The sequence below is a fragment of the Stegostoma tigrinum genome, unplaced genomic scaffold (genome assembly GCF_030684315.1).
Source record: "Stegostoma tigrinum isolate sSteTig4 unplaced genomic scaffold, sSteTig4.hap1 scaffold_111, whole genome shotgun sequence".
NCBI lineage: Eukaryota > Metazoa > Chordata > Chondrichthyes > Orectolobiformes > Stegostomatidae > Stegostoma > Stegostoma tigrinum.
In genome coordinates, this window is record NW_026728062.1 from 546,526 (window position 1) to 573,454 (window position 26,929).

The following is a 26,929-nucleotide window of genomic DNA, read 5'->3' on the forward strand; positions in this document are numbered from 1 at the left end:
CATCCTCCTCCTCCTCCACTCCCCATCCTCCTCCTCCTCCACTCCCCCCACCCTCCTCCACTCCTCCACTCTCCTCCCCCTCCTCCTCCACTCCCCCTCCTCCTCCTCCTCCTCCACTCCCCCCACTCTCCCCCTCCTCCTCCTCCTCCACTCCCCCCACCCTCCTCCTCCTCCTCCACTCCTCCTCCTCCTCCTCCTCCACCCCCCACCTTCCTCCTCCTCCACTCTCCCCACCCTCCTCCTCCTCCTCCTCCTCCTCCACTCCCCACATCCTCTCCTCCTCCTCCACTCCCCCCACTCTCCTCCTCCTCCTCCTCCTCCTCCTCCTCCACTCCACCCACCCTCCTCCTCCTCCTCCTCCTCCTCCTCCTCCTCCTCCTCCTCCTCCTCCTCCTCCTCCTCCTCCACTCCTCCTCCTCCTCCTCGACTCCTCCACTCCTCCTCCTCCTCCTCGACTCCTCCACTCCTCCTCCTCCTCCTCGACTCCTCCACTCCTCCTCCTCCTCCTCGACTCCTCCACTCCTCCTCCTCCTCCTCGACTCCTCCACTCTCCTCCTCCTCGACTCCTCCACTCTCCTCCTCCTCGACTCCTCCTCCTCCTCCTCCTCCTCCTCCTCCTCCTCCTCCTCGACTCCTCCACTCTCCTCCTCCTCCTCCTCCTCCTCCTCCTCCTCCTCCTCCACTCCCCCCACCCTCCTCCTCCTCCTCCTCCTCCCCCCACCCACCTCCTCCTCCTCCTCCTCCTCCACTCCCCCATCCTCCTCCTCCTCCACTCCCCCATCCTCCTCCTCCTCCACTCCCCACATCCTCCTCCTCCTCCTCCTCCTCCTCCTCCTCCTCCTCCACTCCACCCACCCTCCTCCTCCTCCTCCACTCCACCCACCCTCCTCCTCCTCCTCCACTCCCCCCATCCTCCTCCTCCTCCACTCCCCACATCCTCCTCCACTCCCCCCACTCTCCTCCTCCTCCTCCTCCTCCTCCTCCACTCCACCCACCCTCCTCCTCCACTCCCCACATCCTCCTCCTCCTCCTCCACTCCCCCCACTCTCCTCCTCCTCCTCCACCCACCCTCCTCCTCCACTCCACCCACCCTCCTCCTCCACTCCACCCACCCTCCTCCTCCACTCCACCCACCCTCCTCCTCCACTCCACCCACCCTCCTCCTCCACTCCACCCATCCTCCTCCTCCTCCTCCTCCTCCTCCACTCCCCACATCCTCCTCCTCCTCCCCCCACCCCCCTCCTCCTCCGCCTCCTCCCCCCACCCCCCCTCCTCCTCCTTCTCCACTCCACCCACCCTCCTCCACTCCCACCATCCTCCCCTCTCACCCCCACCCTCTTCCACCCCCTCCTTCCCGCCCCACCCCCCCCTCCTTCTTCCCGCCCCACCCTCCTCCTTCCGCCCCCACAACCCCCCCTCCTTTGACCATACCCTTCCTCCTACTCCTCGTTTCCCCCACCCTCCTGCTCCACCTCCTTTTGCCCCCACCCTCCGCCACCCCGTCCTCCTCACAGCCACTTGCCCCCTCCGTCCTCACCCGCACACAGCCACTTGCCCCTTCTGTCCTCACCCGCGCACAGCCACTTGCCCCTGCAGTACTTAGCAACTGACAGCAACTTGCCTCCTCTGTCATGACCCGTCCCCAGCTGTCCTGACCCCCTCAGCCTCTTGCCCCTGCAGTCTTCGCCCGTCCACGGCGACTTGCCCTTTCCGTCCTGACTCGCTCACGGCGACTTGCGCCCTCACTCCTGACGCACTCAGCGCCAGTTGCCCCTGCAGCCCTGACCCGCTCACAGGGACTGACCCCCCCAGCCCTGACCCGCTCACAGGGACTGACCCCCCCAGCCCTGACCCTTTCACAGGGACTGGCCCCCCCAACCCTGACCTGCTGACAGCTATTTGCCACCGCAGCCCTGAACCGCTCACAGGGTCTTGCCCCCGCACCCTGACCCCCTGACTCGCTGACAGGGACTGTCCCCAGCAGCCCTGACCCGCTGACAGGGACTTGCCCTCGCAGCCCTGACCCGCTCCCAGCGACTTGCCCCCGCAGCCCTGTCCCGCTGACAGCGACTTGCCCCTGCAGCCCTGTCCCGCCGACAGTGATTTGCCCCCTGCAGTCCTGTCCCGCTGACAGGGACTGGCCCCCGCAGCCCTGACCCGCTCACAGGGAATGGCCCCCTGCAGTCCAGACCCGCTAACAGTGACTCCCCCCCGCATCCCTGACCCGCTCACACGGACTGGCCCCCTGCAGCCCTGACCCGCTCACAGGGACTGGCCCCCTGCAGTCCTGTCCTGCTCACAGCGATTTGCCCCTGCAGCCCTGACCCGCTCACAGGGACTGGCCCCCTGCAGTCCTGACCCGCTCACAGGGATTGGCCCCGCAGCCCTGACCCGCTCACAGCGATTTGCCCCCTGCAGTACTGTCGCGCTCACCGGGCCTGGCCCCCGCAGCCCTGACCCGCTAACAGGCACTCCACTCCCCGCAGCCCTGACCCGCTGACAGGGACTGGCCCCCTGCAGCCCTGACCCGCTGACAGGGACTGGCCCCCTGCAGTCCTGACCCGCTGTCAGGGACTGGCCCCCTGCAGTCCAGACCCGCTAACAGTGACTCCCCCCCGCATCCCTGACCCGCTCACACGGACTGGCCCCCTGCAGTCCTGACCCGCTCACAGGGACTGGCCCCCTGCAGTCCTGTCCTGCTCACAGCGATTTGCCCCTGCAGCCCTGACCCGCTCACAGGGACTGGCCCCCTGCAGTCCTGACCCGCTCACAGGAACTGGCCCTGCAGCCCTGACCTGCTCACAGCGATTTGCCCCCTGCAGTACTGTCGCGCTCACCGGGCCTGGCCCCCGCAGCCCTGGCACTCTTTCCCCCCCCCCCCCCCCCCGCCCTGCAGACCTCACCCGCTGACAGGGACTGGCCCCCTGCAGTCCTGACCAGCTGACAGGGACTGGCCCCCTGCAGCCCTTGCCCGCTCACAGCGATTTGCCCCGGCAGCCCTGACCCGCTCACAGCGATTTGCCCACTGCAGTGCTGTCGCGCTCACAGGGCCTGGCCCCCGCAGCCCTGACCCGCTCACAGGCACTCCCCCCCCCCCCCCCCCCCCGCAGCCCTGACCTGCTCACAGCAATTTGCCCCCCCAGCCCTGACCCGCTCACAGCGATTTGCCCCCGCAGCCCTGTCCCGCTGACAGCGACTTGCCCCTTCGGTCCTGTCCCACTCTCAGGGACTGGGCCCCGCACCCCTGTCCCGCTCACAGCGATTTGCCCCCGCACCCCTGTCCCGCTCACAGCGACTTGACCCCTCAGCCCTTTCCCGCTGACAGCAACTTGCCCCCGCAGCCGTCTCCTGCTGACAGCGACTTGCCCCCTCAGTCCTGACCGGCTCACAGCGATTGGCCCCAGCAGCCCGGTCCCGCTGACAGCGATTTGCCCCAGCAGCCCGGTCCCGCTGACAGCGATTTGCCCCAGCAGCCCGGTCCCGCTGACAGCGATTTGCCCCAGCAGCCCTGTCCCGCTGACAGCGATGTGCCCCCTCAGTCCTGACCGCCTCACAGGTACCGGCCCACGCAGCCCTGTCCCGCTGACGGACTGGCCCCCGCAGCCCTGTCCTGCTCACGGGGACTTGCCCCCTCAGTCCTGACCCGCTCACGGGGACTGGCCCTCACAGCCCTGTCCCGCTCACAGCGATTTGCCCCCTGCAGTCCTGCCGCGCTCACAGGGACTGGCCCCCGCAGCCCTGACCCGCTGACAGGGACCTGCCCCCGCAGCCCTGCCCCGCTGACAGCGACTTGGCCCCTCAGTCCTGACCCGCTCACAGCGACTTGCCCCCGCAGCCCTGTCCCGCTGACAGCGACTTGCCCCCGCAGCCTTGTCCCGCTGACAGCGACTTGCCCCCGTTGACAGCGATTTGCCCCTGCAGCCCTGTCCTGCTGACAGCGATTTGCCCCCTCAGTCCTGACCGGCTGACAGGTACCGGCCCCCGCAGCCCTGTCCCGCTGACATCGATTTGCCCCCTCAGTCCTGACCGGCTCACAGGTACTGGCCCCCGCAGCCCTGTCCCACTGACAGCGATTTGCCCCCTCAGTCCTGACCGGCTCACAGGTACTGGCCTCCACAGCCATGTGCCCCCTTAGTCCTGACCGGCTCACAGGTACTGGCCCCCGCAGCCCTGTCCCGCTGACAGCGATTTCCCCCCGCAGCCCTGTCCCGCTGACAGCGATTTGCCCCCTCAGTCCTGACTGGCTTACAGGTACTGGCCCCCGCAGCCCTGTCCCGCTCACGGGGACTTGCCCCCTCAGTCCTGACCCGCTCACAGGGACTGGCCCCCACAGCCCTGTCCCGCTCACAGCGATTTGCCCCCTGCAGTCCTGTCGCGCTCACAGGGACTGGCCCCCCCCAGCCCTGACCCGCTCACAGGGTCTTGCCCCCGCACCCTGACCCCCTGACCCGCTGACAGGGACTTGCCCTCACAGCCCTGACCCGCTCCCAGGGACTTGCCCCCACAGCTCTGACCCGCTGACAGCGATTTGCCCCTGCAGCCCTGTCCTGCTGACAGTGATTTGCCCCCTGCAATCCTGTCCCGCTGACAGCGACTTGCCCCTCCTTCCTGATCTGCTCACAGGCACTTGTCCCCTCCGTCGTAACCCGCTCACAACGACTTGTCCCCTCTGTCCTGTCCCGCTCACAGCGTCTTGCCTCCCATCCCTCTTGCACAGGTTGCCCCTTGCTCAGAAACGGTCCCAATTATCCATGAGCCGGAAACCCTGCCCCCTGTGCCAGCTCCTTAACCATACATTCATCTCACCTATCTTTCTATGACAACTCTCTAACATGTGGCACTTGAGGCAACCCATAAATTATTACCCTCTGGGTCCTGCCTTTCAGCCTCTTTGCTAACTCCTTGTCCATAGTCCGCAGAATGTCTTCCCTCTTTCTGCCTATGCCATTGGTACCAACGTGCACGGTGGCCTTTGGCTGCTCACGCTCCACCTTAAGAATTTGTTGCAACCACTCAGAGATGTCCTTGACCTTGGCACCAGGGAAGCAACACACAGCCCTGGTGTCTCAAATGTGGCGACAGAATCTATGCCCCCAATGAATGAGTCTCCAACCACGCTCGCTCACTTGGATTTGCCTGACCCTGTCCCACAGCAGGGTGGTTTGTACCATGGACCTGGCTACTGCTGGTTCGAGAACTGACCCAGTTTAGTTTTAGATCAGTGTTAACCTTGGTTTAGTGGATAGCCAAGCACCTCAGTAGTCTACAATACAGGAGAAATACATTCTTAAGCTCACGGATTCTGTGACAGTCAAGGACAAGCACTGAATTGTTCTGACCTGATTTCCAACACCTGGCCCGTAGCCTTGCATGACTTGCATAGCACTTGCACATTTAAAAAAAAATAAATGTAAGGATGATGTGAGTGTAAGGACATGGAATTTTTTGGATATGGTCATATTCTCTCTTGTTGGAGCTGATTGCTGCTGAGCACTTGTATGGTGCAAATGTAACTTATCCTTTATCAGGCCAAGCCTGATCGTTGTCCAAGTCTCACTGTATTTTCTCATCGTTGACTTCACTGTTGGGTCTAACCAACATTTTGTACATACCCTGCCTATTCTGAAACTCTGTCACTTAATATTAAGTCCAATAAAGACAAGTATCCAATGTGCCTTCCAAACCACTTCAACGACCTCGTCCATTACATTGGGCGATCAACAGGCATACACGTCAAGATCCTGAGATCCCTCTGATCATTGGTGCTTGTGAGGTCCCTATGATTCATCATGGGCTCCAAAATCTGTTAGTGCTGTGTCACCTAATCCTTATCCCGTTTGTCCTTACATGAAATAATGTTCTCAAACGCTTCTCAAAAATTCTTCCCAATCCTACTTTTTGTAATCATGATACAAGTGAGCATAAAACTTGGAACACTACAGCAACAGGAATGTGCCCTTTGGCCCACCGTGTTGGGCCAAACATGACAAGAAATGAAATAATCCCTTCTGCCTGTCCTTGATCCATAGTCCTCCATTCCTTGCATATTCGTGCACTTAACTAAAAGACCCTTTTAAATGCTTTCATCGTATCTGCATCCACTACCACCCCGGGCAATGTATTCCACACTTACAACATGCTCAGTGTGAAATATTTGCCCCTCACATCTCTTTTGAACTACCCCTTCCCCCCCTCTCAGCTTAAATGCATGCCCCCTAATAGTGGACACTTCAACTCCGGGGGAGAAATTTTCTGACCGTTAGCTGTATTTATGTATCTCCTAATTTTATAGACTTCTATCAAGCCTGCCCTCAGCTTCTACTGCCCCAGAGAAAACGAAGAGTTTTTCCAGCTCCTCCTCCTCGTTCATACCCTGTATTCCAGTCAGCATGCTGGTAAATCTCTTCTGCACCCTGTCTAAAGCCTGCACATCCTTAGTGTAATGTGGCGGCCAGAATTGAATGCAATACTCTGTGTGGTCTCAACAAAGTCTTGTAAAGTTGCAATGTGACATCCTGACTCTTGCACTGAGTTTCCCTCAGCATAAAGGCAAGCATGCGATGTGCCTTCTTGACCACCCTATCTACTTGTGTGGCTACTGTCAGGGAGTTATGGTCTAGGACCCCAAGATCCCTCTGGACTTCACTGCTGTTTGGGGTCCTGCCATTAACTGTGTATCCCTTTCCTTAACACTTGGTCTCCTAAAATGCAACACCTCATGCCTGCCCAGATTAAATTCCATCGGCCATTTCTCTGCTCGAGTTTGCAATTGGTCTGTATCTTGCTGTGTCCTTTGACAACCTTCCATGCTGCCCACAAGTCCATTGGTCCTTATATCATCTGCAAACTTAGTAATCCCCCGTCTACATTTGCCACCAAGTCATTTACATATATCACAAACAGCAGAAGTCACATCGATGCGGAACACCACTCGTCACTGAGCTGCAGCCAGAAAAACAGCTTTCCACCACTGAGACGGCAAGAACTGTAGATGCTGGAATCAGAGTTAGCCAAGTGTGGAGCTGGAGGAACGCAGCGGGTCAGGCAGCATCAGAGGAACAGGAAAGCTGACATTGTTGATGCTGCCTGGCCTGCTGTGTTCCTCCAGCCCTACACTGTGTTATCTTTGTTAGCCTTCCACCGCTACCGTCTGCCTTGTATGGGCAGGACAAGTCACCATGGATCTCATGGATCCTAATCTTCTGGATGAGCATACCATGAGGAACCTTGTTAAAACGTTCGTAAAATCCATGTATATGTTATCAACTGTTCTACCCGAATTGATCACCCTTGTCACCTCCGTGAAAACTTCAACTGACTTGGTAAGACATAACCTGCCCCGCATAATGCCATGCTGGCTGTCCCTTATTAGCCCATACTTTTGAGACATGAGACACTCACCAGTCTGCAGTTTCCTGGAAAGTCCCTGTTTTCCTGCTTGAACAGAGGAACGACTTTATCCACTCACCAGTCTCCGCAACCCCTCCAGTGCCTGGCAAGGATATCAGATCCTATTGAAAGTGGTGTGTTGATGCATTTGTGTCATGATTGTGTTTTGTTTCAGCCCTAACATGGAAAGCAGTGTAAGAATGTCTTTGTGCAGCAGGCGAGGTGTGATGAGACTGAGCCTTAATACAATTGCAAGATGTTGAAAATTTGCCATTATTTATGAAAACAGTGATAAATTTCCATGATCAACATTTCTGTTACACTGCAATGATTATCCCGTGGCATGTAAAATCAGAAAGATACGATAAAATGAGACTGGGTCATATGCAGGGAGAATGTTTGCCTTTGATGTCTATAGAAGTCGTGAAATATTTCCATGAATCTAAGAGTCACTTTTCCGTTCATTGAAGGACACAATCATCGCCTTGGAAGCTTCATCACGATACTACTTTGATTTCTTCTTCCCTCTTCAGAAATGCAATGTGCAAATTCAATTCCTTGGTTTTGGAAGTCCCATTGAGAACACGATTCATTTGCGCCGGCAAAATGCTCTGACCGAGAAAGAATTGAAGGTGAGTTTGTAGTTCGGAAGATCGCAGCAATTTATGCATCAACTTCTTCATCGATAACGTTCCATTGCTTTCAAACTGCATTTTCCACTCTGCGAGATAATAACTGTTAGAACAAGCAACAGCATCGGTAGATGGGCTATGGGGAATGCAATGTTACAAAACCCGATCCATTCAACAACATATTTCAGATCTGTCAACAAATTAAATATTCCAGCACAGGATAAAACAAGGAAGATGAGAGTGAGGAGGCAATAGTTCTGATGACTTAAGAACAGAAATTTACCTTTCTCCATTCGAGCAAAAAAGCAGGCACACAAATAAATAATCATCTAACAATGCACGTGTGCAACGGAGGCTACAGAGGGACTAAAAATGCCGAATTGTTGTCATGCGTATTGCTGAAAGGGTGAGTGAAACAGATTCTGTGGTAAATTTGAAGAAATACGGATAATGCATCTCAGGATGTTGGAGAAAGAATATTTATGGACTGAGGAAAATCGTATTGCCCTTTTCAGGAGTTAAGAGGTTCATATTGAATTGAAACACTTCCTTGTGTGCTGAAAGCTTTAGTTGCAGCTGGATGACAATTTCTGTTCGTGGTAGTATTTAGCAAACTGTTAAAAGTGAATGTCACTGCACAGAATTCCAAACATAACTCCAATCAGTACAGAAAATATCCAAGGGGTATGATGAGTTGTATCCTCTCATGTTGAACAACGCAGCTCCAGATACAATGGAGGCACTGATGATAATCTTCCAAGAATCCTTAGATTGTGGAAAATTCTCAGAGGATTGAAAGATTGTGAACATAACACCATTATTACGAAGATACTTGGACAAAATAGTAAGCAAGTATTGCCAATTTAGGTCAACCTGGGTGGATGTTCATGCCGGCAATGAAAGATGAAATAACAGGGTACTGAGTGTGCTATAACATCCTACAGAGTTAACATCCTTTCATAAAGGGGAAATAATACTTGACAAACTTGCTACAGTGCTTTGAGAAGGAAACAAACATTACTGACGAAGGACCACCAGTTGATGTAGTACATTGAGATTTCAACAAAGCATTTGATAAGGTACAGCTCATAAGGTGTCTCAAAAGAAAAGAGCCCGTGTGTTCAAGGGTAGTATGTTCGGATGGACGGAGGACTGCATCGTAAATAGAAGTAGAGTTGTAGCAGCAGGATGGTAACTTACAAGTCATGTACGGCCACAGAGCGAGTGCTGCGGAGGCTGAACACCTCGTGTTGACTGGGTTGATTTCAGAAATGGCGGAGGGGATTGCTATGCTTAGGAAAGTTGGGCTACATTCACTGGAGTTTATAAGATTGAAAAAAAACTTATTTTTTCGACATTTAAGATTCTTAAGAGTCTTGATAGTGTATATCTGTAGAGATGACTCCCATTTGTGAAAGATTTTACAACCAGAGGCCACATTTTCAAATTGGTTGCCTATTAATTCAGGGAAGAATTACTTCTTTCAGGTTGTAGCAATTTATTGAACACTTCAACCAAGAGTTCAGGCAGACCCTCTAATAAGAGACACCTCCTCTGTATTAATTCTGCAACACCTCAGTCCGCACCCTTTCATCATTCGGCACTTGCTCAATTATGAGCCCTTTGTGAGTTAGTTGTGAGGCAAGACTTCATTGCTGCAGTGTCAGTGCTGAGAGCGGGCCTTTTTATTAGCTCATCAGTACCTAAGGTACTGGCTAATTGTCAGCAGGTCAGTTCTGAGGCAGCGTTTCTTTGCCCGAACCCTGACTCTAAACCCAGCCTCAGCCCTAAACCCATACAAACGCTCGCCTCAGGCTAACCCTCACCTCAGCATTAACCCTAACCCTAACCCTAACCCTAACCCTAACCCTATCCTCAGCGTAAACCCTCCCTACCCTCAGCCCTAATGCTGATCCTCAGACCGAACATCTAGTCTCAGCCCTACAGTGAGCCTCAGTCCTACCACTAGCTATGGCCTCAGCCCTAACCCTAACCCTAACCCTAACACACAGCCCCAATTAACGCTTAGCCTCAACCCCAACCCTCGCCTAAGCTCCAAGTCTAACCTCAGCCCGAACCTAACCCCCAACACTTGCCTGCCAGAGAGTTAGTACTGAGGAAGTGCTTTAATTTCAGAGATTTAGTCCTGAGAATGCGCTTCGTTTTCAGAGTGACCATCTGAAACAGCGTCTCATTGAAATGGGGTCAGAATTGCTGGAATGCTACATGGAATGGTGACAGATTGTAGGACTGTCGGTGGGTCAGATCTGAGGTAGTGCATCAACGGTGGATGGTCAGTCTTGAGGGAGTTCAGAGGATCAACGAAGAGGGAATGCCTCAATGCAATGGCGACAGAACTGAGAGAGGGCCACAGGATTAGAGATATGCCACATGATTGGAGATGGTAGGAAGTGCCTCATTGTCAGCAGGTCCGTTTTGTGGCCGGTCGCCATCGCTGGAGAGTCAGTTCTGAGGCAGTGCGTCTTTGTCAGAGGGTCTGTACTGAAGCAGTGCCTCATTATTCGAGAGGGTTTGGTGTGAGGCAGTATCTGATTGGTGCAAGGTCAGCCCGAAGGGAGTGCCTCTTTGTCAGAGGGTCAGTACTGAGTTAGCGACTCATGGTGAGGAGTTCAGAATTGAGGGACTGCCACGTGATGAGAGGGTCAAAACGGAGGTAGTGTGGCTGTATCTGACAGTCCGAAGGGAGTGCCATTGTGAGAAGGTCAGTTCTGAGAAACTGCCTCCGTGTAATGGCATCAGCATTGAAGCTAACCCCGTGACGAGCCGATAAAAACTCAGTTATTGCAGTAGCATCAGAGGGCCAGATCTGTAGGAGTGCATTATTTTCAGAGGTGAATACTGAGGCACAGCCTCAGTGTAAGGGGGTCAAAATTAAGGGAGTGCCACACAATTACAGGGCAGGACGGAAGTATTACAGCACTGTGTGCGGCGCAGAATCGATGGAGTGCATCATTGTTATACAGCCACAAGTGAGGCAGCGCCTCATTGTAATGGATCAGAATAGGGTCAGTACTGAGAGTCAGTAGAGGTAGTGCAGAACTGTGGAGGTGTCAGAACTGAGGGAGAGCACCATTGTCAGCTGGTCAAAAGTGCCCCATTGTCGTAAGATCAGAACTGAGGGTGTGCCGCACAATGAGAGGGTCAATATAGAGGAAGTGACTCTTTGTCAGTGTTAATACTGAAGTATGACCTCATCTTGAGGGGATCAGGCTTCAGAGAATGCATTGTTGTCAGAGGGTCGGCACTGCAGCAGGGCTATGTTGTAAGGGGGTCAGAATTGAAGGAGTGCCACCCGTTTTAGAACGTCAGTACAGAGGTAATCTAGCACTGTCAGAGGTAAGTCCTGATGGAGTGCTTCATTGTCATTGGATCAGTTTTCAGGCAGTACCTCTTTGGCAGAGCGTCAGTACTGACGCAGTGCCTGATTGTAATGGGATCAGAATTCAAGGAGTGCCACTGCCTCACTGAGGTACTGCAGCTCTATCAGAGGGTCAGTGGCCTATTGTCAGAGGGTCTGTTTGAGCCAGTGCCTCCTTGGCAGAGTGTCAGCAATTAGGGAGTTTGCCTTTATCAGAGGGTCAGAACGAGAGAGTGCATTTGTAGCAGAGTGTCAATACTCAGCCTTGTCCGCCCAAGTCCAACACCAGCACCTCCACATCATCCGCCCACCCTGAGGACTGACCCTCCACCAATGAGCTACTGCCTCACACTGGACTGACCAACAATGAGACACTATCCCTCCAGACCCCCTGACAAAGAAGCAGTGCCTCAGTACTGACCGTCAGGCAAGGAAGGCTCTCGGTCAGTACTGACCCTCTCACAAGGAGACATTGCCTCAGATCATGACCCTCTGACAATAATGCACACCCACAGTTCAGATTCTATGACGCTGTTGCAGTACCTCAGTACTGAGTCTCTGTTAGTGTGGCACTGCTTCAATTCTGACCCTTCTATAATGAGACACTGCCTCAGTATCGACAGTCTGACAGTAGTTCACTCCCACTATTCTGATGCTCTGACAGTGCTGCTATACCTCAGTACTCACTAATTAACAATGAGGGTTAGCGTGAGAGGGTGGCGAGGGTGAGGGTTTGGGTTAGGACCGAGGTTAGGTGTGAGGATTGGACGAGGTTTTGGATGAGGGTAGAGTTAGGGTGAGGGATGAGACTTGTGTTAGGGTGACTAATGAGGTTAAGTTTGGAGTTCGGGGTAGGGCTCGGGAGAGGTTTTGGGTTAAGGCTGAGGTTAGGCTTAGGGCTGAGTCTATGGTTAGGGTTAGAGCTCAGACCACATTTAGGTTTGGGGCTGAGGCTTCTGCTTAGGTTGAGGGTGAGTGTTAGGCCTGAGGCTAGGCTTAGGCCTGAAGCCGTGGTTAGGTTTGGGGTTGGACTGATTAGACCCACTCTGACCCATTACAATGAGGTACTACCACAGAACTGACTCTCTGTCGAGAAAGAACATGAGATGCTGTCAGCTTGTCCAATCAGAGGTCCAATATTAAGGAAATAGTGCACTGTTGGAGGGTTGATAAATATAATATAACATAAAGGGAGTGCTGCACTGTCAGAGGGTTAATGACGTGGGAGTGCTGAAATAGCGCAGAATCAGACCTGAGAGAGTGCTGCACGTTCAGAGAGTTAGTACTGAGGGAGTGCTATAATGTCAGAGGATTGATATCAAGAGGCACCGCCGAAGGATCAGTAGCGCAGTACTGTCCGAAGGCTAATATTGAGAGAGTTCTGCTGCGTCAGTGGGGGTCGACATGACAGAATTGCGACACTATCAGTGTTTGGATGTCAGACGGTCAGTTCTGAGGGAGGGCTACGCTGTTGGAGGGTCAATATTGAGTGTGTGCGCGACACTCAGATGATCACTTTGTTGGAGTTCTGCACTGTAACGGAGTGCCACACTGGCAGCGGGTTAATATTAAGGGAGTGCTGCACTGTCAGAGGGTTAAAGATGAGGGAGGGCTTCTCTTTGTGGGGGTGGGTATGAAAGAGAACCACCCGTTCGGGGATCGATATTAATGTTGTAGAGTCAGTAGAGAGGCAGTGCTGCACTGTGGAGGGTCAATAAGAAGCATGTAGCTCCACTGGCAAGGTGCCAATGATGACAGAATGCTGCACTGCCAGAGGATCAGCAATGAGGGAAAACTGTATTGTCAGAGTGTCTTCATCAAGAAAGTGCCACTCTGTCGGAAGGCCAATATTAAGGGAGTGCTGCACTGTCACAGGATCAATATTAGGGGTGTGTTGCACTAACAGAGGGTCAGTGTTGATTGAATGCTTGACTGTTGCAGAGCCAGGACTGAGGGAATCCTGCATCGTTACGGTGTCATCATTGAGGGAGTGCTGCACTGTTGAAGGGCCGATAGTAAGGGAGTGTGACACTGTCAGAGTGTCATTACCAAAGGTGGGCTACAGTATCAAAGGGTGAGTAATGAGGGAATGCTGCGCTGTCGGAGGGTCAGCACTGAGGTGGGCTGTACTGTCAGATCGTCAATATAAATAATAATGTTAGGGGAGTGCTGCATTGTGAGTTGGTCCATATGAAGGGAACGCTGAAACTGTCAGTGATGCTCAGGGTGTGCAACACTGTCAGAGGGAGTGATGTATTCTGAGTGTCAGCACGGAGGCTGACCTTCACTGTAATTGTGTCAGAATTAAAAGACCGGTCAGAGGATACAAAGTGAGGCATTTCAGAGCCATCAGAAGGTCGAAACTGAGGTGTTTCAGATCAGTTTGAGGGTGCCTCATTTTAATGTGGTCAGACTTGAGCAAGTGCTTCATTGTCAGAGGCTCAGAACCAAGTGAGTGCCTCGTTATCAGACACTGTCCTAAAGAGGGCCTTGTTGTTCATGGCTGTGTTGTAAGGCAATTCCTCATTGCTGCAGGATCAGCCTTGAGAGTGTGCCAGTCTGGAAGGAGTGCCTAAAAACTGAGGGAGTGCTACACAATTAGAGATTCAGCGCTGAGTAAGTGCCTCATTGTCACAGAGTTAGTTCTGAGGCAGGGTCACATTGCCTGAGGGTCAATTCTGAGGGTGTATTAGGAGCAGACTGTAAATACTGAGTCAGTACCTCAGTGCATTGGATTCAGAGTTGATGGAGTACAAGATGATTAGAAGTTCAGTCCTGAAGTATTGCAGCTCTGTCAGAGGGTCAGAACTGAGGGGGCAGTGCTTGACTGTCAGCGGATCAGTTCTGAGGCAGTACCTCATTGCTGGAGGGTCAGATGTGGACGAGTGTCACATTGTCAGAAGGCCAGTTCTGAATAAGTGACTTTTTGTCAGAAGGCCAATACTCAGTCAGTGGCTCATTTTGAGCAGATCAGAATTGAGGGTTTGCAACACTTGTCAAGATTCAGTCTGGAGACATTACTGCTACACGCCTGAATTGAGGGAGTGCTGCAAGATTGGAGGGTGAAAATAAACCCGAAAACAGTGACCCCTTTCAATAACCTGTAAAACACAGGGATGACTGTAAATAATCCCTAAAACGCAGAGGCCTTTGTAGGAGTGCCTCAGTGTAATATTTTCAGAATTGTGGGAGTGTGCCACGTGATTACAGATTCACTGCTGATGGAGTAGCTCATTGTCACAGGGTCAGTTCTGAGGCAGGGCTGCTTTGCTGGAGGGTCACTTCTGAGTGAGTGTATTAGTATCAGCCCCATGTTGTAGGGACTACTTTTCCAGGAAGACAGTTAGAATAATCTTTAATTATAAACTAATCTGAAATACTGTTTGACTTGTTAAGGTTACAATACATCCTGAGTCACCTACAGAATACACACTTGCTCTCCCTGTCTCTCTCGGTAAGCAAAGGTAGTTTCTTTCAGACTACTCTCAGAAATAAAGTGCTGCGCTGCTGGTCAGTATTGAAGGAATGCTCCATTGTTGGAGGATCAGTACTGAGGGAGTGCTGGACTGTCACAGGGCCAAGATTATGGGTGTGCTGTGCTTTCAGAAGGTCACAAGCAAACAAGCACTGCCAGACATAAAAAACAAAAGAACTGCGGATGCTGTAAGTCGGGAACAAAAAGAAAGTTGCCGGAAAATCTCAGCAGGCCTGGCAGCATCTGTGCAGGAGAAAACAGATTCAACGTTTCGAGTCCATTGACCCTTCCTCAGAACTGGGGATCTTCCTCAGAACAGTCCTGAGGAAGGGTCACTGGACCCGAAATGTTAGCTCTGTTTTTGCCTCCACAGATGCTGCCAGACCTGCTGAGCTTTTCCAGCACTGCCAGACAACTGACGCTCTGATTGTGAAACACTCCCTCAGTACTGACCGTCCAACACTGCGTACTCTCTGATGACTGGTTCTCTGACGGTGCATCTCTGCCACAGTATTAACCCTCCGTCATACTGGTGTTCTCTCAGCAATAACACTCTGAGAATGCCATGCTCCCTTACCATTGACACTCTGGCCGTGGGACACCACTTCAAATTTAACCCTTCAGCAGTGCAGCACACACTCATCATTGCCTCTCTGATATTGCAGTGCTGCCTTCATACTGACCCTTTCACAGTGCAGGACACAGTAATATTGAACATCTTAAAGTGCCGCTCTCCCTCAGTGCTGACCCCCCTCTCATTTCTGACCCATTCAGTGTAGCATACCCTTTATTCTGAACCCCTCAGTGCAGCACTCCCTCAACGCTGACCTGCTTCAGTGCTGACCCCCTTCAGTCCTGATACCCCTCAGAACAGCACTCCCGCAGTGCTGACCCCACACTGTGCTGCACTCCCTCAGAGCTCACCCAGTTATCGCTGACGACCCCCTCACTTCAGCACTCCCTGATGACCTGGTCGTGCATCAGTCCCTTTCTCCGACCCCTCGGACGGTGCAGCACTACGTCAGCGCTGACCCGCCAACAAGATAACGTCAGAGAGATGTTCTCCCATCACATTGACCCTCTGAGACTGGAGCATTTACTAATGTTGGCCCTCTCACAGTGAAGCTCTCCGTTTAGTCCCTCTGACAGGCCGCATGCCTTTTATTACAGGTCTTTTCACAACGCACTGCCCCGTCATCATTGATTCTCTGACAGTGCAGCCCTCTGTTAATATTGAATTTGTGACAGTGCACAACTCCATTAATATTTGCCCTCTGATAGTGCAGCCCTTCCTCAGTCCTGACTCTCTGACAATGCAGCAGTCCCCTAATTACTGTCAGAGGGTCGATACTGAGAGAATGCTGCACTGTCAGAGTCAGCTGCCCGCAGTCCTATCAGACATTCAGTATTGAAGGTATGGGAGAGGGTGAGTGTCAGTGAATTCTGCACTGCAACAGGGCCAACAGTGGTGTCCCATGGCCAGAGTGTCCATGGTAAGGAAGAACTGCAATGTCAATGTAACAGGGTCAGGACTGAGGTCAGAATTGAGACAGTACTGCAGGATTAGAGAGTCAGTGTTGTGGCTGAGGAGCACTCTGAGGTCCAGTACTGAGGGAAAGCTTCATGATCAATGGGTCAGTTCTAAAGCTGTGCTACTTTGTCAGAGGGCCATACTAATGCAGTGCCTCATTGTAATGGGATAAGAATTGAGGGAATGTCGCACATGCATCACTCGCTCATCATTGACTGTCTAACAGTGCAGCACACTCTCAGTATTGACCTTCCAACAGTGTAGAGCAGTGTGACACATTAGGTATTAAGAGAGTACTGCACTGTCAGAGGGTCAATGATGGGAGAGTGCTGTGCTCTTGGAAGGTGTGTACTGAAAGGGAGCCGCCCTGCCAGAGGGCCGATATTAAGGCAGTGCAGCATTGTGAGAGGGTCGATATTTAGTGCATGCTCCTGTCTCAGAGGGTCAATTTGATGGGACAACATGCCTCTGAAACTAACTTGTTGGAGTGCTGCACCGCCTGAGGGTTCGTCTGAAGGGAGTGATGCCCTGTCAGATGATGAGCTTTCCCTCATCTTTAACCGTCTGACAGTGCAGCACTCCCATCATATTAACCCGCGACCAGTGTGGCACTTGCTTACAATTGAACTTCTGACAGTGCACAAGTCCAACAAAATGATCCTCTTGAGTGTCGCACACACTCAATATTGGCCCTCCAACAGTGCAGCACTCCGTCAGGACTGACTGTCTGACATTGATACGTGGATCGTGTAGCAATCCTGTAATATTGACCCACTGACACAGCAGAACTCCCTCAATATTGTTTTTCTGACAGTATTGCACTCCTGATCCTTCGGCAGTGCCCCTTGATATCAATCTTTTCACATTAGACCACTCCCTCAGCACTAACTCTCTGAATGTGCAGCACTTCTCAGGACTGATTCTGTGATATTTCAGCACTCCCACATCATTAACCGTCTGACAGTGCAGCCCTCCCTTTATATCAACCCTCCAACAGTGCAGTGTTTCCTTAATATTGGACCTCTGATTGTGTGATACTCCCTCAGTGCGAAACTCTGACAATACAGCACTCTCTCTGAAATAACTCTCTGATTAAGCACTTCCTCTGTGCTGACCCTCTGAAAATGGAGCTTTCTCTCATGACTGACCCTTTGCAGTGCTGCACTGCCTCAGTACTCACTCACCACAAGTGCAGCACTCCATTAAGAGTGATCCTCTGACAGTGTGGCACTCCCCTAATATTGGTCCACTGACTGTGTGGCACTCCCTTAATACTGACCTGCTCGCGGTGCATCACTGCTCTAATATCAAACCTGCAGCTCTATCAGAGGGTCTGTCCTGAGCAAGTGCCCCATCGTCAGCATGTCAATTCTGAGGCAGTGCCTCTATATCAGTGAGTCAACATTGAGGTAGCTCCTGACGGTCAGAATTACGGGAGTGCCTCATATTTAGAGGGTCATTAACTGAGGGACAGCCTCACGATCAGCGGGTCAGTCTTTACGGACTGCCTTATAGCCAGTGTGTCAGTTCTGAGGCAGTGCCCTCAATGTAACAGATTTAGAAATGGGGGAGGGGGAAACATGATTAGAAGGTCAGTAGCAAGCTATTGGAACTTTGTCAGAGGGTCAGTACTCAGCGAGTGCCTCATTGACATCGGGTCCATACAGAGGGTTTGCACTGAGGGAATGCTTCCTTGTCAGAGATTCAGAAGTGAGAAAGTGCCTCATTGTCAGAGGCTCATTCCTGAGGCAGTGCCTCATTGTCAGAGTGACATAATCAGATAGCACTCCCTCAATTCTAAACCTTAATACTGACCCTCTGACAGTGAAGCACTGCCTCAGGACTGACCCTATGATAATGAAGTGTTCCTCAGGACTGAACCATTGACGATGTGACTCTCCATTCGTGTTGACCTTCTGATAATGGGGTTCTCCTTAAGTACTGACCCTCTGACGGTTGTGCACTGCCTCAGTACTGACCCTCTAAATATCTGCCACTCCGTCAATTCTGACCTCCTTACGATGAGGCATTACCTCAATACTGACTGGGGTGCAGGTCTCTGGCACAGAGTCTGTCGCTCTTGCAACGAAGGGAAGGGGGTATAGGAGGAGAGTGTTAGTCATTGGGGACTGAATAGTTAGAGGGACAGATAGAAGGCTTGTTTGGAACCCAAGAGACTCACGATTGGTGCGTTGCCTCCAGGTGCTAGGGTCCGTGTTATCTCGGATAGTGTCTTTGGGGTCCTGAAGGGAGAGGGTGACCAGCCCCAAGCCATGGTCCACATAGGTACCAACGACATAGGTAGAAAGAGGGATAGGGATGTCAGGCAGGATTTCAGGGAGCTCCGCTGGAAGCTTAGAGCTCAAACAAACGGAGTGGTTATCTCTGGTTTGTTACCCGTGCCAAGTGATAGCGAGGCAAAGAACAGGGAGAGATTTCAGCTGAACACGTGGCTGCAGGGATGCTGCAGGTGGGAGGGCTTCAGGTACATGGACAATTGGGGCTCATTCAGGGGAAGGTGGGACCTGTACAAACAGGACGGTATCCACTTGAACCAGAGGGGCACCAATATTCTGGGCGGGAAATTTGCTAGTGCTTTTCGGGTGGGTTTAAACTAGCTCAGCAAGGGGATGGGAAACTGTGGTGTCGTTTCAGTACACAGGAGAAAGAGAATAGAGAGGACATGGACAGGATCTCAGTGTCACAGGAGTGTGCTGGCAAACAGCAAGCTGAATTGAAGTGCGTCTACTTCACTGCCAGGAGTATCCGGAATAAGCGAGGTGAGCTTGCAGCATGGATAGGTACCTGGGGCTTCGATGTTGTGGCCATTACGGAGACATGGATAGAGCAGGGTCAGGAATGGATGTTGCAGGTTCCAGGGTTCAGATCTTTGAGTAAGATCGGGTAAGGTGGGAAAAGAGGGGGAGATGTGGCTTTGTTTGTCGAGGACAGTATAACGGAGGCTGAAAAAACTTCTGAGGAGGACTGGTCTACTGAGGTGGTATGGGCTGATGTCAGAAACAGGAGAGGAGAGGCCACGCTGCTGGGTGTTTTTTAATAGGCCTCTGCAAAGTTCCAGGGATCTGAAGGAGAGGATTGGCAAAACGATTCTGGGCAGGAGTGAAAGGAACAGGGTGGTCATTATGGGAGACTTTAACTTCCTAAACATTGACTGGAAATGCTGTAACTCTCGTACGTCGGATGGATGAGTTTTCGTCCAATGCACGCAGGAGCGTTTCCCGACACGGTACGTCGAAGGGCCGACAAGAGGGGAGGCCACACTGGATCTGGTACTTGACAGTGAACCAGGCCAGGTGTTTGATTTAGTGGTAGATGAGCACGTTGGAGAGAGTGACCATAATTCGGTTACGTTTAGTTTCGCGATGGAGTGGGAGAGGAACATGCCACAGGGCAAGACTGACAGATGGGGGAAGGCAATTATAATTGGGCAAGACTTAGGAGGCAAAGAATGGGGTAGCAAAATGCAGGGGATGGGGACAATCGAAATGGGGAGCTGGTTTAAGTAACAGATATTGCGTGTCCTTGATAGGTACGTCCCTGTCAGGCAGGGGTCAGTGATAAGGTAGGGGAACCGTGGTTTACTAAAGAAATTGTATCTCGCGTTAGGCAGAAGAGCGAGGTTTATGTGATGTTGAGATGAGATGGATCAGTTGATGCGATGGAGAGTTACAGATGAGCAAGGAAGGATTTAAAGAGAGAGTTAAGAAGAGCAAGGAGGGGTCCTGAGCAGTCATTCGCAGGTAGAATAAAGGAGATCTGTAAAGTTTTCTTAAGGTATGTGAGGAATATAAGGATGACTGGGGTAGGAATAGGGCCAATCAAAGACAGAAGTGGCAAGTTGTGTGTGGATCGGGTAGAGATCGGAGAGGTGCTAAATGAATATTTCTCATCTGTTTTCACTGAGGAAGAGGAGAATATCATCGAGGAGACGACTGAGATACGTGCTATTAGACTTGAAAGGATTCAGGTTAGTAAGGAGGAGATGTTATCAATTCTAGAAGGTGTGAAGCTAGATAAATCCCCTGGGCCTGAGAGGATTTTTCCGAGAATTCTCTGGAAAGCTCGGGAGGAGGTGGCGGAGCCCTTGGCTTTGATCTTTGAGTCCTCATTGTCTGCAGGTTTAACACCAGAGGACTGGAGGATTGCAAATGTTGTGCCCTTGTTAAAGAAGGGTAGTAGAGATGAGCCAGGCAATTACAGCCAGTGAGCCTTACGTCTGTTGCAGGAAAAGTTTTGGAAAGGGTTATAAGAGATAGGGTTAATAATCATCTCGGAAGCAACAATTTGATTGGAGATAGTCAACATGGATTTGTCAAGGGCAGGTCGTGTCTCACAAACCTCATGGAGATTTTGAGGAGGTGACCAAGCATGTGGATGAGAGAAGGCCAGTTGACGTAGTGTACGTGGACTTCAGTAAAGCCTTTGATAAGGTTCCACATGGTAGGCTATTGGAGAAAATACGGAGCCATGTGATTGAGGGAGATTTAGCAGTTTGGATTAGAAACTGGCTTTCGGTAAAAAGGCAACCAGTGGTGTTTGATGGAAAATATTCAGCCTGGAGTCCGGTTACTCGTGGTGTGCCTCAAGGATCTGTTTTTGGCCCACTGCTGTTTGTCATTTTTATAAATGACTTGGACGCAGGCATAGGTGGATGGGTTAGTGAGTTTGCAAATGACACTAAAGTCGGTGGAGTGGTGGACAATGTGCAAGAATGTCGCATGTTGCAGGGAGACTTGGATAAAGTGCAAAATTGGGCGGAAAGGTGGCAAATGGAGTTCAATGTGAGGTGATTCGCTTTGGGAGGAATAATAGGAAGGTACAATACTGGGCCAATGGAAAGATTCTTGGTTGTGCGGATGTGCAGAGGGACCTTGGCGTCCATGTACATAGATCTCTGAAAGTTGCCACCCATGTTGATAGTGCTGTGAAGAAGGCATATGGTATGTTGGACTTTATCGGTAGAGGGATTGAGTTCCAGAGGCGTGATGTCATGCTGCAACTGCACAAAACGCTCGTGCGACCTGTTCTGGTCGCTCCATTGCGGGAAGAATTCGGAAGCATTGGAAAAGGAGCAGAGGAGATTTACCAGGATGTTGCCTGGTCTGGAGTGAAGGTCTTATGAGAGAAGGCTGAGCGACTCGAGTCTGTCCTCATTGGAGAGAAGAAGGCTAAGAGGGCCTTTAATAGAAACATACAAGACGATCAGAGAAAGATGAGTCAGGGTGGACGGTGAGAGTCTTTTTCCCAGGATGATGATGTTGGCTTGTACGAGGGGGCTCAGCTACAAATTGAGGGGTGATGGATTGAAGACAGATGTCAGAGGCAGGCTCTTTACCCAGAGAGTGGTAAGGGCGTGGAATGCCCTGCCTGCCAATGCAGTTAACTCAGCCACATTCAGGGCATTTAAACAGTCCTTGGATAAGCATAGAGATGATGATGGGATAGTGTGAGGGAATGGGCTTAGATTAGTTCACAGGTTGGCGCAACATGGAGGGCCGAAGGACCTGTTCTGCACTGTATTTTTCTATGTTCACAGATGACACTAAAATGAGTGAGAGAATAAAGTCTGAAGAGGACAATGAAAATCTGTGCAAGGATGAAGAAAGTTCAAGTGAATGGACAAGGGTCTAGCAGATGGAGTCCAATGATGGTAGATGTGAGGGTATCCATTTTGGTAGCAATTATGGAAAAATGGAGTCCTGCTTAAATGGTGAAAAATTGTAGCATGCTGCTCTGCAGAGTGAGCTGGGCAGCCTTGTGTCTGAATCAGGTAGTTTGCAGATGCGGCTGGTAATTGAGACAGCAAATGGAATAGTGTCCTTCATTGCAAGAGTGATGCAGTTTAAAAATCGGGAGGGTATGCTACAGTTGTATAGGGTGCTGGTGAGGCTTGGTGTGGAGTAGTTTGTACAGTTTTAGTCTCCTCACTTGAGAAAGGATGTACTTGCACTGGAGGGGGTGCAAAGGAGGTTCACGAGGTTGATTCCAGAATTAAAAATGTTGCTGTATGGGGAGAGATTGAGTAGACTAGGATTGCAGTCACTGGAATTTAGAAGAATGAGGGGTGATCTAATAGAAACTTTCAAAATTATGAAACAAATGGATCGGAAATTGTTTCCACTGATGGGCGAAATTCCAACTCGGGGGCACAGCCTCAAAATAAGTGTGAACAGATTTAAAACTGAGTTGAGGATGAGCTTCTTCATCCAAAGGGTTGTGAATCTGTGGAATTCTCTGCCCACTGAAACAGTTGAGGTTCCCTTGTTGAATGTTTTGAAAGCCAAAACAGATAGATCTTTGAACAGGAAAGGAATTGAGGGTTCTGGTGAATGGGAGGGTAAGTGGAGCTGAGTCCGCAAAAAAGATCAGCGGAACGAGCTGGAAGAGACAGATGGCCTACTCCTGTTTTATTTCTTATGTCCGTATGTCCTTCGATTGCCATCCTTGTCATTCCTCCTTCCCTGGAATAGGCCAGTTCTGAACTGAAGAGGAGGTCTTTAAATAACTCCCACTATTGAGCTTTTGTTCAATAAAAGCTCCTCCCAATTAATACTGCTCAGCTCCTACCTCACACTGATGTAATTTTCCCTCCCCCAATTTCGTCCCTTCCCACAAGGTCCTGATTATCCATGGCTGTCTTAAAATGTAAGGAGATGCGATCGCCCATTTAAGAAGCTCCTGGTTCACTGTTTTTCCCAAGTGGGAATCAGCTACAGGCTTTCTTGTTCCACGATGGGGGAGGAAATGGCCTAGTGGTATTATTGCTGGACTGTTAATTCAGAGACTGAGATAACATTCTGGGGACCTGTGTTCAAATTCCAGCACAGCAGATGGTGGAATTTGAATTCAATACAAAAGAAAATCATGAATTAAGAATATAATGATGACCATGAATTCATTGCCAAATGTCAGAAAAACTCAGCTGGTTCACTGATGTGCTTTCGGGAAGGAAACTGCCACGCTGACATGATCTGGTCTATATGTGACTGCAGACCCACAGCAATATGATTGACTTTGAACTGTCCCCTGGGCAATTAGGGATGGACAATAAACACTGCGTAGCTAGGGATGCCCTCCTCCCATTAACAAATAAATAAAATTGGATTCTACATCTTCCGACCCAAGATCGTTTCTTGCTCTCAGACTAATTTCTTTGCTTACAGTCACTTTCCCTCCTGCCTGTCTTTTTGGAATGCCGTATAGCCCTGCGCACTTACCTCCAGTGTTGATCTCCTTGTAACCATGTCTTTGTAATAGCTATAAAATCATGCCCGTCAACCTAGAAATGTGCTTTAATTTGTTGATTTTGTTCTGAATACAATGAGCACGCAAGCAAAGAGCCATGAATTTAGCTTTATCACTTGATTTCACCTCTTGACACTATTTACAGCTGTTTTCTGTTTGTACATGCTGTCTTTTCCAGGACCACGCTGAGTGTTGTTATCCCGATAGTTCTTTCATATCAGTCCATGTGTATTCCTGGGCGAACGTGCTCGTGTGGTCTCAGGAGTTGCGGAGGTCACGGCTCTGGGACAGCTGTTTCCTCGCCCTATGCTGCAGGTAAGAAGAAAAGAAAATCTCTTGCTCTGAGCTCTGCAAACCTGGGCAATGTCAAAAGGGAAACAAGGTCAAAAGAATTTCAACAAGAATCTCAAAATTAACTGCTGAATTCAGATCAACATCACGGGGATCGCCCAATTTAGTGGCCAAAACATCCCACTTTCTATTCTTCACAAACAATCCAAAGGCTGAAGTATCCGTATCCCTCTTACCTTTTATGGTTTTTGAGCTGATTTCTTGTTTCTAACTTGTGCATATTTGTGGTGCCTTATGACTTCTTGCATTTAGCAATTGATAAACTCACTCTCTCAGGAGTTCAGGAGAAGCTAGTTTTATAGAATGCCCAGTGTGGAAACAGGCCACTCAGTTCAACAAGCCCACAGCAACCCTCCAAAGAGCATCCCACCTAGACCCATCCCCATTCCCCTACTCTATCCCTGTCAGCCTGCATTTCCCATGGCTAATGTACCTAACCTAGACATCCGTGGGCACTGTGGGTAATTCAGCATTGCTAATCCACCTAACCTGCACATCTCTGGACTGTGGGAGGAAACCAGAGCACCCAGCAGAAACCCACACAGACAAGGGGAGAATGTGCAAACTCCACACAGACAGTCATCCGAGGCTGGAATGGAACTCAGGTCCCTGGTGCTGTGAGGTAGCATTACTAACTACTGAGTCACCGTGTCACCCTGAGTTACCTTGACTCCTTCTGAAACATAGGAAGGTATCCACCAGACAAAGATCCTTTTTAATCAGCTTAATTGATACCAACTGAGGTGGATCTAGTTGGGTGTGTAAAGAAGGGGAGTCTTTCACGAGGGAACTTAACAATTTGGGAGACTCAGTCACCGAGGGAGCCTGACCCGAAGACTGGTCAAAACAATAATGATTCGATATGAATTAGTTGGAATGCAGCTGTTAACAGTAATCCTCCATCCCTATGTGGGAGAGATTTAACATTCAAAATCAAAACTGAAACTCTTGAACAAGGTAGTTCAAAACAGCCAGTTCTCTGATTGAGGTTGTGAACTTGCTTGCCGAGCTGGCTTCTTCTCATTCAGACGTTTCGTCACCATGATCGGTGACATCATCGGGACAGCCTCCAATGAAACGATGTTATTCTACTCTGTCTGGAATTGACACTGTCCAGTCTGTTACCATGAGTACTGTCATTTCCGGTTTTGATCTGTATGGGTTTGTGTGTGGGGGTCCAATTGTATCTGTTTGTTGGTTGCATTATGGATGGAGAATCACGCCTCTCAGAGGACACTGCGACAAGGTAACCGTAGTAGCCCAAGCCAAGCATAGACACGTACAGGAATTCCGAGAGGCGTGGTTCTGCACCCATCCTCCAGCCTCACATTCTTGGTCTCTTCAGTCTGAATATGATCACTCAACCATATCCTTGATGACAAACAATAGAGTCTTACTTCCCAAAATCTACAAACAGGACTGTCCAGACAGATCCATTTGTTCTAATGATATCATCTTCTGCTGGAGGGATTCCGAAATGTCTGCATTCTTCCTCAACTGAGCATTCCTTGCATTCGTGGTTGACAGAGCTGTCAGCCATGTCCATTGTGCTGCAGGGTTCCCAAGCGGAATATGAGTTGCTGTTCCTGCAACTTTGGGGTGGCATCATTTGTGGCACTGCAGGAGGCCCATGTTCAGTTTGGTTATGACTTTTGAGGAACGGATGGTCCCTTTGAGATTGAAATTGGAGAAAGATTTCAGGATTTTTTCATGTTCTTGTCTTTCTGTTATGCCCCTAGGAAAAAAGCAATGAAAGTGCCGTTAATGTTTTGCACGGCGAGCTGCTGCATACTAACCGGTCTCACACCATTGCCATCACCTTGCCCTTGTGAAAGCAGATATGGATAAAGTTTTCCAAGCTGATAGAAAATTGAAAGCACTCTAATCCTGTGACGATGTTAAGTTTCCCTTCTTTAAAAAAAAAATGCTTGCAGCTGAATTCACATAATATAGAGCACAGTGGCTCTGGTTAACACCACTGTCTCAATTCCACCCTTTGGTGACTTTCTGTGTGGAGTTTGCACATTCTCCATGTGCCTGCATGGGTTTTCTCCGGGTGCTCGAGTTTGCCCCCACAGTCAAAAGATGTGCAAGGTCGGTGGATTGGCCATGCTAAATTTCCCAAGGTGTTCAGTGATGTGTAGGTTAGGTGAGTTATAGGTGGATGGGTCTGGGTGGGATGCTGTGAGGGGCAGTGTGGACATGTTGGGCTGACCGACCTGTTTCCACACTGTAAGGGTTCTCTGATTCATGATTCCATGATTTTCCTGAGCGCAAAGGTACAATATTGACTCGTCATATTTGTCTCACCTCTTTACACATTGATAAGAAAGCTTTAATGTCAGTTTCTATGCATTTGCAACTTGTCTGCTGTCTCTGACAAGGCTGACGATATCTCCTTCTCGAATGCACATCTCCTGTCCCCTAACACTGAGAGGTGACACTTGCTTTTCATTTAGTACAATAAAAAAAAAATAGCCTCCATGTTACATCCAGCGGCTTCTCTTAACACTCACACACTGTTCTTTTTTTCCTCCAGGTATTGACCACCCATCATTTCTAATTCCTCATCTCATCTCTCTCTCTCTCTCATGCGCTCTCTCTCTCTCATGCGCTCTCTCTCTCTCTCTCTCTCTCTGTCACTCTCTCTCTGTCTCTCTCTCTCTCTGTCTTTATCTCTCCTCTCCCTGTTCTCCCCCATCACTTCACTCACAGGCACCAACAGAGGTTCACAGTCACACTATGTTGCACATGCATATTCTGTCCCTCATGCACAAACACACTACACACACACACAAAAAAGTCAGGAACACAGTCTCTCACGAACACACTCTGTCACATTCTCACTCATTCATACTCCATACCGTCACACAGTCGTACACGGTCTTGCACACAATCTGTGGCAC

The 26,929-nt window shown here is 50.4% G+C and overlaps 1 protein-coding gene across 1 annotated transcript in view; it reads left to right on the forward strand.

The window, feature by feature from the left end:
• The window catches only part of LOC132207614 (uncharacterized), a 318,527-nt gene that overhangs the window by 285,984 nt on the left and 5,614 nt on the right, over window positions 1-26,929 (forward strand). The window contains exons 5-6 of the mRNA XM_059643558.1: window positions 7,923-8,021; window positions 23,851-23,987. Coding sequence (XP_059499541.1) covers window positions 7,923-8,021; window positions 23,851-23,987 — 236 coding nt within the window. The remainder of the gene's footprint in view (window positions 1-7,922; window positions 8,022-23,850; window positions 23,988-26,929) is intronic.